Below are 13,663 nucleotides of genomic sequence, written 5' to 3'. Positions count from 1 at the left end.
GAGATGTGTATATTTACAAAAACCACAGACATGCATTTGGTAGCATTTTGAAGCTTTTATTTTGACACAAAATCCAAAGTTTTGCTGAATAAAGTAACGCAGATTTCTGTGTTCAACAAGGTAGAATCCCAATGAGCATCAATTGAAAAACCTCAAATTGAAGGAAATTAAATACTGCGCCTTCTGGGGGAAACCAGCACCAGGACATGTGCAACCAAACAAATAGATATGAGAGAATCTGCTAGTTTTGATTTGACATCAGAGTAAGCATCAGAAATCTCTATGCTATACACCAAGATACAAAATCAACTTGATATTCATGATGACATAAACATGTTTGGATATTTATATTGACATGTTAACAAATACCAGCAACAATCGACTTTGGCCTCATAATAAGCAACGATGATTTAAACAGCACAACAACACGGCCGACGATAACTCTCTCACACATGCATACACTGAAGAGCCGCAGGTAGAATTGCACAAGGATACCCTCAAAGAACACCACATGTTGTAGCAATATTTATCTGAACTAATCCACATACAATCACATAAAGATACTTCTAAAAATCCTGCTGTCTTGTAGCTGCAGGGGTAAAAGGGGAGAACACTTTCCCAGGGGCAAACATTGAGTAATCCTGAATTAACAGGGACTGATATTTTGTTTTTTCCTGGCAAAACAGCACTTCAGCCGTACCAACATGAGCTCTTCAATTTCAATTTTTCAATTCTCGGCATCACAAAATAAAGTCAGTACGAATATAGAGTAAATACTATCTTGATAAGTTGAAGTAAACAGTCCTTTGCAGTCAAAACTCAGCGAGGTAACAGTCTTATATCAGGCCTTGGCCTGTAGTGGCAATGAGGGTAGAGTTTGGGCGTTTTGTCTGTGCATACTAGCTGCTGACAAGGTAAATAAATCAAACTAGTTCTATATACACTGAACTCAGTTCAGTTTGGCTTCAATGTCAAATCAGAGCTGGAGTCCAAGTAGCCTCTGGTTGGGCCCTTTTTGCTTACAATTACATTTGAGACACAGAGCTAAACATCTGTTTGAAAAAAAGTAATAATAATAAGTCCATCAAGTCATTTAACAACACAACAACACTGATCAAAATCAATGAAGGATGCCTTTATCAATCTGGACAAAACGACTTTTGTACAATAAAAAGGTTATTTTCCTAACAGAATATGTCATCGTTTGGTTGTGCTATGTAAAATTGACACTCAAAAATCGTCATAAAGGAGTATTGGGACACACCTTCCTTGATTTTCTTTGCTGACTTTACCTCTTTGGGCTCTAAATAAACAAGATGTTGCATATGGGCCACGGCCAAATAAATGCAATATTATATATAAAAAATAGAAAGTAACATTAATATAGAAAATGTAACAGCTAAAAAAACATGTGAATATTGGTCCACGTTCACACATGAAGCAAGGGGATACACTATGTGCAGCTGCCGTATTTGTGTGGATAAGGAAAAAATACTTGAATTTGAGAAATGCCTTCAAACCTTTATCTAATCTTTTGGGACTCTGGAAATAACGTCATCAAATATATTTTTAAGAAACACAGATGCGTAGCTCCGTGACCCAAATATAATGACAATACACGACAGGCACAACTGGGCCTATGTAAACCCAGATCATCTGAGTGTGCACTTGGGAGAAACCTTAAGCCAAGGCATTCAAATGCAGAGTCATGTACAATCACAGGCCTCTGCCCAGCACAGCTCACGGATCAGTAATAAAGAGGTAAATGTATTTTTCACAACAGTTAATTTCCTATCAACCAGCATTAACTAGAGTAAGGAAAAAAGTGTGAATACTATTGCTAAATACTATTTTTGCAAGTCTCACATGTACTGCGTACTGTGTATTTTATAAAGAGACCGCTAAGCACTGCTAGAAAATCTTTGCCCATTTGTTGTACGACTTTACAATTTACGTAACACATATACACTCACATAGCAGCAGTAAACTATAACAATGCCTTACAGAAAGTCTATTTTCATCTAGGCACCATATACTTTGATAAACGCCCATTAAACTTATCACAAAATAAAAAAAATCCCGACTATATAGCCAAAACATTTACCATAGCCGCCAGAAAGATTACATATTGAAATGTTCAGAGGGTCTCAATCAGACCATCCTTCACCTCTGAGTCATCACAGGAGAGCTTTCAACAGAGATGATCAGAGGATGTTAAAATGACCTTCATAACAAACCAAAACATCCTTAGACTCCATATACAAACAAGATCTGTGACAAATAAAGGTAATATTGAGCCGAACCCAGGCAATGTTTTCACTCCGTAGAACTATAAATGAGTTGAAAGCTTTGCCTTCAACTTTAAACATTTAAGGTGGCTTTGCACTGAGCCAAGGACACAATGAAGTGGCGTCTAGTCATTGAACTACAGACACATTTGTCTCATATTGACTACAGCAAGACAAACACATACAAAAATGTGATGGGAGACATTCTCACTTTCTAAATCTTGTTCCATGCTTTAGTACACTTTGCACTGAGAATTCATTACACGAGTACATTTGTGCCATTCCCACTGCTAAGATCATCCAATTTCACACAATCCTAGCAAGTAAGAGCATCTACCACAAGTTTCTACCTCACAGTGAGGCTATTTTCTACACACTGTGCAACTGACAGATGATTTTAAATACAAAAAAGGATCAGCCAGGATACATTAAGAGCAAAGCAGTCCAACTCTCAGAAGTGACCACCTTTTAGCCACAGAAAATAAAGAGGCATTACTCTGACTCTAAACCCTTTACCTCGTACATTTACACCATCGATATCTCACAATCATTACTTGCCTCAGACAGACATTACAATCGGCACTTTATTTCTAACCCCACACCTGGCAGATTGTATTGCCTTGCTGCAGATTTGGACACTTTTCCAGAGGTTTTTCAGTCAAGTTGCATTCTATAAAAATTATCAGTAAACAATTCAAATGTTCCTTTTTGTTGCGATGCATAACCTTTTACATTCAATAACAGTGAGGAGACTAGGCTTAAAGTTTCTGCCTCGTAAAAACCCAACAGTCCGCCCATGGAGGAATCAGATTTATGTTGCCTTGCAAAAAAATGGCAACGACCAACCAGGAAAACGTGTTCAACAACATTGAATCCAAAGTCAAACAGTCAGTTCATTATACAGTATAATCATGTAACAGTCTAAAACAACAATATATTACCATTGTAAAGCTTTGCCACCCACACGATATAATTAAAGTTGGCACCCCTTTCCTATTGGGAGCAACGTAAGACACAATGTATAAAAACACACAATTCACAATTCAGTCCAAATGGTTCCCTTCTTATTTCCTCTAAAACAGAGGGAAGTAGGCTGGTGAAAGCAAATAAAATCACCCTACAACTAAAAAGGTCACCACATACCTCAAACTATTCAATAGTTGTGAACCTCCTTCAAAAGATAGGATCCAGTGAATTAAGATTATATAACAGGATCAAGAGACACAATAAATTAGAGCTGCTCTTTTGAAAATAATTTGTTGAGTGACTTAACTTCATAAACTTCTAGAATATAATTTGTCCTCAATTTAAAACTATGTAAATTGATGATAGACAGTCTTCTTCATTGCTGCTGAGATGATTTGAGTAATATGCTTTATCAGGCAGCGGCTCCCAACCGTGGTGTGTGTGACCCTTTAAAATAAAATAATATTAATGTGTGGACCCCTCATACATTTCACACCAAGACTTTTAAAGCAGGCCCTTTAAAGATAGATGTTTGCCTCTCGATTGTGTTATTGAACAACTTTGAAGTGCATAAAAAATTGTTAATAGTTTCACATAAAAAGATATTAGATAAAGCATTATGTCGTTTTTTCTTTATCATAACAATATGTTTCTACTTTCTTACACGGTTAGTCGTCAAGACACCTCGAGTTATCCGGAGACGTCTTGAGGGGTCCTGACCACCAGGCTGGGAACCACTGACTATTAGGCATGTTGTTTCTATGGAGCTAAACGTTTTTTTTTTAGCAATGTTAAACAGTAAAGGGACATCGAGATATGACACTGAGCCACTAGTGAAAATGGAGATGGGGAAAGAGCAATTCATTAGAATTTTTCATAACTTCAGAGAATAAGATATGCCTTTTCCGAAACCATAAATAAATCAACTTAAAAAAAGGGTTTTCAGGTGTCGGCTTCTCTGGGAGTTTCTCATTTAAATACAGAGAAAACAAGAGGTTTCATTTCTCATCCCGTCTCCAACCATTAAAGTAAGACCTGCAAGACTTTTCTTCAGTGACTTTTCACCTACTAGTCTTGATCCATGAAGATGCTATCAAGCATTTTCATCTCACTTCTTTCTCTTTTGGATCACATCTGGCTGTCAGCTTACGAGGACTCCACAGTGATGATGGCCTCGCACGTCTTCTGGAGGATTCTACGGGATGAGGAGACGAGGCCTCGCTGTTCAGCGCAGTCTTCAGATAGCGGTGAGTGAGCGGCAGCCCTCGCTCTCAGGGAGCAGTCCATGCTGTCGTGCAGCACGTCTGCCCTCTCCTCTTCCTGCAAAGCCTCTCTTCCTCCTTTCCAAAAATGCCCTTTCTGCAGTTCCTCCTCCTCTTGCTCTTCTCTCTTCACGTGACAACGACATACCTCGATGCCCGAGTCACCCGTTAGCCTGCGATGCCGGAAATGATCCTCCTCTTCTTCTTCCTCTTCCTCCTCTTCTCGTTTTTGCTCCTCTTTTTTGTTGTTGTAATATGTTAAATCAGCCACATTTGAAGCAAAGAGAGCCGGTTTAGGGGGGGACAGAGCGGGTCTGGGGGGCGGACCACGAGGCAGGACCTCTTCTTTTCTGCTTCTCTGAATGGCTCCAAGTGGGTCTGAGAAGAGAAGAGGATGGACTTGACCAGGAGAGAGGGAGGATAACAGGATGAGGGGAGAAAGTGGCAGGCGAGAAGGGTGTGAAGGACGAGAGTGTAGAGGGAGAGAGAGAGATGGCAGCGGGACCCCTTCACTGCCGTTAGGGGACCTTCTCTGTATGGGTATGACATCTGGGGCGGCGGCAGGTATAACATCAGGTGGAACTTGTGAAGGAGGTGTCGTAGAAGAAGTGGGAGTGAAGTTGGCCCCGAGCCTCGGCATGACGGCGCAGTCGCACCCTGCTTCACTGGGGGTGGAGAAGTGGCTGCTGTACGTCTCGTCTGTCACCTGGAGAGAGAAGGAGTTGCTGGAGGGGGAGGTGAGGGAGCACGACTCGCAGGAGCAGCTGGTGTAGTTGTCAGAGCTCTGGGAGGAAGTCAGGCCACTGGGACCGGGGCCGGGGCCCAGATAGGGAGGGCAGGGGTGACGGTGGTGGTGGTAATGAGCGTAGGAGGAGCTAGGACCCCCCATGGTTCCTCCCTGCAGGGCGAAGACGGAGCTGTAAGGCGGAGGAGGAGTGCAGGGCTGCGCCGCCACCTCCTCGTAGGAAGGCAACTTGAAGGATGCCAGAAAACCTGAGACGAAAGAAATGTCACACATCAGCTCAAATGTGAAGTATGCTACAAGACTGGAGAGACAGTTTTTAATATGCATCTGACATAAATCACAACAACGAGTGTAACTTACTAACAAGTACTGCCTGTGGATCCATACCTCCTTAGTGACCAAAAACTATTTAAAACACACCAATGAGAAATATCTCACATGCTTCCTCATTAACATGGGCACAGTATTTTCTTTAGTCAATCCCACATAACTAACTCACCAACATTTTTTATATTATATATTTCCCAACTTTCGAGAAACAAGTTGTCGAACAAATGCACTATAAATATTATTGTTAGATGGTCGTTTAGTAAAAACCAGTGGCCAACTGCTCATCAAAATCAAATAGCTTTATGTTGTTCCAACTTTTCTTTGCAGCATTGATGTTAAAAGTCTCTGACTCTGCAGTTCCCCTGACAGCAGAAATACACCATCAAAAATAATGATAATATGAATAAAAGAACCTACTGAGGTCAAGCATGGAGGAAGGGTAGTTGCTGGCTCCGTTGTAGGCGATCAGGTTGATCTCCCTCTGTCTCTGCTGCTGTTGGATCCTCAGCTTGGCTCGGCGGTGGCGGTAAGCACAGAAACAGCTGAAGAGGATCAGCATCGTCCACAGCAGCCAGAACCCTGCACACAACGGGAGCCCAACAATAATCAAAGATCAATATGAACACAACAAATCATCTGTTCTGTTGTTTGAAATTGCATCTCAGATCTATTCAAATAAGAGGCGATAATAATGGTGGTTTTGGATATGTTGTGCCATCACGTAAAAATATTTTAACGTTTTACATTACTACTGTAAGCTTTGCAAAGAAAACCTTAAGATTTAAGACGAATTTCCTTGCTTTGTTTGCATTCATTTGACCATGATGTTTATAATTAATATGAATATTAAAAAAATTAACAATTCCTAAGTACATACCACTTAGAAATTCAGTGGTTTTAATCAGCGTACAGCTGGGGAGTAGAGTATAAATCCTCAACAACATCATATTACTTAACCCCTAACTTTTTCTTTAAATCTCCAAATATTTGATGCTGTGATCTGACTGTATGATCAGATTAAACTAGAGAGTGTTGCAACATGAAGCCCAACACTGTAGTTTGGTGCTTCCTAGTGTTTATTTCTTGAACCCTGAAAGCATTTTTAGATACAAGTTAAGATTAAACCAATAACAACAACTAAAGTTAATGTGAAGGGTGAATGGAAAAGCTCAAAAGGGCCTATCAATTAGGTAAACCTAAATGTTTCATAATTGAGAATGTAACAGACATATATAGGTTAAATGTGTTATAGAAGACAATTATATCAATACAAGTTCATCACTGCAAGAGAGATGTTCGACATTTTAAAACTGACTCATGGTGTCTGTCTGAATTCATTTGAAAATAAATTCATAACATTAAATGCACAACATTTATTACGTCGGATTATTTAATTTACATTTTGTCTGGATATGCTGGTTTGATAAATCCATTCAATGCTCCATAAATCCAATTAATATGTTGAAGAATGTAATGGAAATGTGAGTAAAATCTGATTGTTTTGTGTGCAGTTCACCTAACACATCCTGGCAGGACTGAATAATACATGTGATAGAGCGCAGCCTTGGCCTCGTGACCTTGTTACAGTAACACAGTAGAGAAGAAGTAAAGTCAGGTGACTCACACCAGAGTTCATAATAGTAGGTGCAGCATCCCGTCTCTCCGCAGCAGTGCCCCGTCTCACACAGGTAGCCGGGGTTGTTGTTGACCCCTGGACAGTACTTGGGGCTGACACCAGGCTGGCTACCTGAGCCCCCGTGATGCTTCACCACCTAGTGGACAAAACAAAGCATCACATATCACCACAGAGAAAATGATGTTTCTGCTAAAGTTCAATAGTTGGTGTGACTATGGTTTCCTTTTGAAAAGTATGAGCGCAGGGACCTTTCAAACCATGCAAATGTAATATGACTGTTGACCTGAAATCCGCTTCTTTTTTTTCAAGGCTTTTAACCAGAAGATAAGGTCAGGACAGAACAGGCGGCCATTAACATCTTACACCATCTTTAAACGGACACAGGGGTTTCAATCTCATCTTTATATGACCACTCTATCGCCTAACCCAAATAATAATAATACATTTATTTTGGGGGGCGCCTTTCATAACACCCAAGGACACCTTACAGGGTTACAGATTTACAATTTACATTTACAATTTTACCTTACAATTTAAAACAGTGGATTTAGTGAAGTATCAGCCGGGGTAAGACAAGACAAACAACGGGAAATTGACTACAAAAGGACACAAAGGGACACAGGGTACAGATTATACAGAAAATGCCAGTTTGAACAGGTGGGTTTTGAGTTGGGTTTTGAATGTTGTTATGGAATCAGACTGTCGGATGTGTAGTGGCAGGGAGTTCCAGAGTCTGGGAGCCGAGCAGCTGAAAGCTCGAGCACCCATGGTTTTGAGGCGATAGCTTGGGACGGTGAGAAGTCCTACGGACGAAGAGTGGAGGGTGCGTACTTAAGTCAAATTATGACAATCAAGCCATCGTTGTGACTACTGAGAAAACTCCATCTCCTCATGAAGACCATGAGAGGGGGTTGAAAGAGGGTAGTTCTTCAATCTGACTTTTATATCCCAGGTGGCACAATAAGCTGTATATACTGACATATTATTGATAAACTGTGGCCGATATGTTAGAGTAACATTAGCATTCATTTCATGACCATGTTCAACTGATAAATAAATCCAATACAATCTATACTGTATCTGTATTATAGCTCTGTTTTGGCCTCCAACTCATAAGGGAAATATGTGTCTCTTAAGTAGCTGAATGCTCGATTAGGTTCACAAGATAGTCACACATTTTGTCTGTGCAGGTAGTGTACAGTGGCATCATCAGTTTCACAAAGAAAGACTTTGACTAGATGTCACAAATAGTCAGCCTTTAGATTATTTCTGGATTATTTTTGTCTTGTTAAGCAAGACAACGGTACAATGAATTCTGAATAAAAAAGGACTTAGTCTAAAATATCTTTGTGATACTGGTCCCAGAGATTATTGGTGAATAAAGCTGCCTGTGTTAGTTTGAAACTGTGTTGACATGAGCCTGATTTGACTATATGATTCTGTAATGCTTCATGGTGGCTGATAATTCTCTATGGGCTGCTTGCTACAAGTGACCCCTTTCACATTACACATTTAATTAATTTTTGCATGGAAATATTAATTACTGCAGCTTTAAGATGGTGGCTACAGTTTGTGGTTTAATAAAAAAACACCTCACACCTTATTCACTGTGCGCTCCTTCTGGGAAACAGCCACCTAAAAAGAGAAATGGAAAGCCCTCTGTGAATTAAAACATTACATCTTATTCATTAGCAGGTCAGTGCTAAAGAGAGAAGATCTGAAGCCATACTTTCAATATTATATTTTGGACACATCATAAAAACATTTCAATACATGGCGAGAAGAGTCTAGAGGAGCTCAGACGCGACAGTAATAATGCTGCAAGAACAGGTTGGTTGCTATATCTGTTATGTACATAGTTACCACATATGAGGCTGAGAAGTGCTAACAAATTATTATTATTTGCCATAGCAACCACTGTGGTTAAGCTTGGAGGCTTTTTTTACTCATGTGTGGACAATGTTTTATATTATCTAGTGTTTGAAATGTTTAGTGGTTGAAGGTCACGCTCCCTACCGTAGCAGCTTCAGTGCCATCCAGGCCCTGCAGGGACATGGTCATCTGGAAAAAGGCAGAGAGCCAATGGTTAAAAAGGAGCCAAACAGAGAGGAATAATATGATGTAAACGACAACGAAATGATACGAAGTATGGCACTGTATGATTACAGACAAGGGCACAAACAACCCATATATTGTGCTGTCATTCTAGTACTCGGGCATGAAAAAAAAAGGCCACTAAAAGCAGTTTCCATCCGCAGGTTACCCAACACTCGGCTCCTCAAGGAGCTGGGAAGGTCAATGGCTTTTTAACAAAACCTATTTCTCCTCTGTGGGCCGAGGTAGCAGACAGATGGCACCAATTCCCAGACACTCTCCCTTTCTCTTTCAAACACACACATACATGCAATAGCTACAGCTCTAAAACTGTGACCATTCAAATTCAGCGTTTAATCTAAAATATGTCAGAAAATTGAGAAAAGCAAAGCAGGCCCAAGGTGAAATGTTCAATTTGCAAAAACATAGAGGCCCAAAGATATTCATGTATTTAAAAGCAAGACAAACAAAAGACTTGATAAAAGCATGATAAATAAGTTATTAAAATGTTGATTGACAAAGCATTCCTACACTAAAATCAGTCACATACTGTATGAAGCATCTGGTCCTTTTAAAAGAGTATCAGTTTGCCTCGTGAGGGTATTTTTGACAGATGTAGCATCTCAGGCAATGACACCTATAAAAAAAATCACACAGGCTGACCTACCTTTAGGAAAACTAATGAATAAACATATATTGACTTGAGTCTGCATACTATCTACAAAGGAAATAAATACCATATGTGCATTCGCCCAGTGCAATTCGGTACATAGTGAAAAAGGTTCTGTGTCACCTCTGTCCACAGTGAGTAAAAGGATTGTATCCCTGTGTGTGCTGCTGGATGTGGGGCTGGGCCGCTGCCAGAAACAATGTGAGACAGTTGGGGCTGCAGCCATATCACTGATGCTTTTGTTAACAGCTGCCTGCTGATTATGTAGTCAATGTAGGAACAATGTTGGCTGCACAGTGTGTTCATGCACACATACACACAAAGTGCTACAGGTTCTGAGTTACAACTATTGTCTTTTTACAAAGTGCAAAATGAAAATGAGCCAAATGTGACACGAAGCTAACTCCACACACTACCCTGAGGCTGTTTAAATGACAATAGTAGCTGTTAGTTAGCCTAGAGACAATGACATTTGATCAAATATATCATATACAACTGTTCATATGCATCAGCAACACCTGTGCATCTACAGGTTTATATAAAATGCATGACATAACTTCGCATGACAGTGGTGAAAGAGCAAGGACATGAAGGTGGAGCATGAGACAAACTGACAATGACTCTTCTGCAGGAAAGTGATGTGGATGCTGGCAGCGACATGTGACCATGAACACATGATGTTCACAGGCAGTGCATCTATAGCTGGGTACGATTTCCGATACTAGCAATATAGTATTTAGGTGTTTTACCTAAATACCATTTTGTTGATTTCTTTCTTTGAGAGATACATTATATTCTTTCAAACTAATGTAACTTTGTAGCACTATAAGCCAAAGGGCTGACAATAACCTTCCTTCATGACATATTCTAAAAATTACCATTTAAACAACACACAATATGATCAAAGCATACAAACTTTGGATTGGCTACTTGGGGATTTTAAATATTCTGTGCTGCAGACACATTTTAGAGGATACCAAACAAGTATTGAGGTCTGATAAATACCAGAGTTCAGGTTTATCAATGACATCCCTACTGACAATCAACTGTTCAACAAGAGCTATTTTTTGTATTAACTTTGCTAAAACTAATCATAGATAAATAAGATATCCTGCAAAATGTGTCTATCTGCATAGGCCAGCAGAGAAGTCATGCTGCATATTTGCCTGTCAAACATAACCTCAGGAGGTTCATAAGTAAGCTTTTGTACGGTTATGCAAGTCAGAGTCAAGAGGGTTTCAGGAGGGAGCAGAGTTCCTGTGGTAAATCCACCGCACGGCACAGAGTACACGCACACGGGTGTGAAGTGATCATTCAGACTTCCCCAGAGACCACAGACTCACCACAAATTATTTCCACCCCTGGGGTCCCAAGGTTTACCATAGTACCACCACACACACATACAAACCTTCACTAAATGACTTAAAACCTGTCAGCCTTTTCCTGACACCTGAAAACCCACAAATCATGAGTGAGGGGAGATCGAATGGAGAAGCACTGCTAAAGACTGCAGGATATAAGAAAACATTCAAAGTTCTGTCAAATGGCCTTAAGTCAAGTCACAGTAAATTGTGAACATGCAAATAAAACATGCCATTACGTAATTTTGTCATGAACACGATGCCATGGATGTTGTATTATAAAGATGGCATGGAAATAAGATGCGATTAAGGTGAGGTAAAGGGACTTCAGGCAAACCATTGTAATCATCATGTTTTAAGATTTTCACTTTTATTGTCAGACTAAATGCAATAAAGATAACCACTGCACTCTTCCTTGGTGAAATATTATGCTGAGGCAATACTGTACTTAATATTAACAATGATATTAAAGCAAGCATAACAACATCTCCCCACAGGACTTTTATTGTCAGATGTTATCAATATTTTTGTTATATGGCACACTGGCTTAACATACAGCAGATTTCTTGAAATCCTTCAAATAGATGTAAACCAATTAAGGTTTCATGTTGTTGTAATAAATACAGTTGTGTAAGCCTACAAGTTTTCCGACAACAACAGACTTGAAAGAAGGAAACATCATCCTCAGTGTGGAGCCAGCAGTGTCCTAATTCAGCATTGTGCTGTTCTTGTGCTGGACAAGCAGCTGTACATAGATTTATGAGGCTACAAGGGTTTGGCAGACAAAGCTCTTTCAATGACATGCATAAATTAAAAAGAAATCTTTGGTGCATTACGGCAGATTTAATATGCTATTCCGTTTCAAACAAGAAATTAACTTGAAATCTAACTGCGGTCTTATCAACAAGTTACAACCTGCTATTGAAATCATAAATATCCAACTCATAACTTTCCTATAGTTTTACAAGAAAAAGTGCAATTCTGTGGTAGCTCTTAGTTTAGAGATAATGACCTTACAGGACATTTTAGTACAGTATATCTGTCAGGACATCAGTTGTGCGTTAGAGGACCCATGCTTCTAAAAACCTATAATCCAATGTTATGCATTACCTAGAGCTCTCACAGTAAACCTTAACATTGAGCACAAACAACCAAATTAAAAGGCATACCTGACAGACTTTACTGGAAACCAAACATTTGCTGCAGTGGTGCAAAAAAAATGCCCCCTTTGTCCTCGATACATGTCAACAGATAACACATCTCAAGATGAAGACATGAAAGACAGATGGTTACAGAACAAGTTGAGGCCACTGTTTGTCAACAACACACAGACCTTGGAAAGCATGTTGCTCTGCACAATAACTGAAGCCCAGCTGTTGGCAGTGTGTGTGCATCAAAGGAAATATGTGCATTACCTCCTCAGCCTTCAGCCCGAGGCAGAATGTCAACGTTTTCTCTGGATCCATGGCGAGAGCTGAATACCAAGCTAAACAGAGAAAATAGACACGCAGAAGTGGGATGTTATTCTGCTAAGCCCCCATCACTGCTGTCCCACTCCACAGACACGGTGGCTTCCCCATCCGCCATTACCCGGACGTGCGGACGGATGCCCCTCCCAGACTCCGCTGCACACGCCGGAGCACCAGGGCCAGATCCCAGGTGGGTTTTAAGGACGGGCCCGCGGGGTATCACAGTGCAGACGCTTGTGTCGTCGACTGTTGTTTGGAGTAGTGAAATAAATATGTTTTACTCTTTGTTTTCGCAGGGAGGGATGGGGCTGTGCATGATGTCATGCTTCTCCAGCCCCCAAAGTACTTGTATGGCAGCGCTGCGGCTTTGATTGGCCGGAGCTCCCAGCAACAGCCGCACCGAGCAGCATCCACACTGTTGCTTTATTCACTTACTACCAAAACACCTGTGCGTTTCATATCGTAGTAAAACAGAACCGTGCTATTAAACAGTATAGGTTTACACAATTTAAAACAATGCTCAATGACGTTTTTACTAGCTGTACATCATGCTACCTGTAGACAGGTGATCCAAATAGTAATGCAAATGTCAATTCAGGGCAGGATAAACGAACTTAGGTTAGGGCCTTTAGGTAGGTGAAATAGCCCAATAAACTCATAATTGATTAGTTCATTGGAAGTGAAACCTACGTAACGAATTAGTGATGTTCACATTAAACAAGGTAAACAGTTTCTTCACAGCGTTGAATTATCGCTATTATGGAACACATTGATGTGTTGTTGCTGAAGATCATTATTGTTTTGTATTTAAAATATTAACCTCTAAGGTAACTTGTTATTAT

At 40.2% G+C, this 13,663-nt stretch overlaps 1 protein-coding gene across 1 annotated transcript; it reads right to left on the bottom strand.

Moving 5' to 3' along the window:
* Positions 1-35: 35 nt before the first annotated feature.
* Positions 36-13,167, bottom strand: LOC117556206 (proline-, glutamic acid- and leucine-rich protein 1-like). Its single transcript, XM_034231498.1, has 6 exons — positions 12,768-13,167; positions 9,244-9,288; positions 8,827-8,862; positions 7,216-7,363; positions 6,009-6,170; positions 36-5,509 (listed from the first exon to the last, which is right to left on the bottom strand). Exons 1-6 carry the CDS (start codon positions 12,816-12,818, stop codon positions 4,401-4,403), a joined length of 1,551 nt encoding a protein of 516 aa, XP_034087389.1. The 5' UTR covers positions 12,819-13,167; the 3' UTR covers positions 36-4,400.
* Between the last annotated feature and the right edge of the window lie 496 nt (positions 13,168-13,663).

The sequence above is a fragment of the Gymnodraco acuticeps genome, unplaced genomic scaffold (assembly GCF_902827175.1).
Source record: "Gymnodraco acuticeps unplaced genomic scaffold, fGymAcu1.1, whole genome shotgun sequence".
Classification (NCBI taxonomy): Eukaryota; Metazoa; Chordata; class Actinopteri; order Perciformes; family Bathydraconidae; genus Gymnodraco; species Gymnodraco acuticeps.
This window is presented reverse-complemented; position numbering and strand designations above follow the sequence as displayed.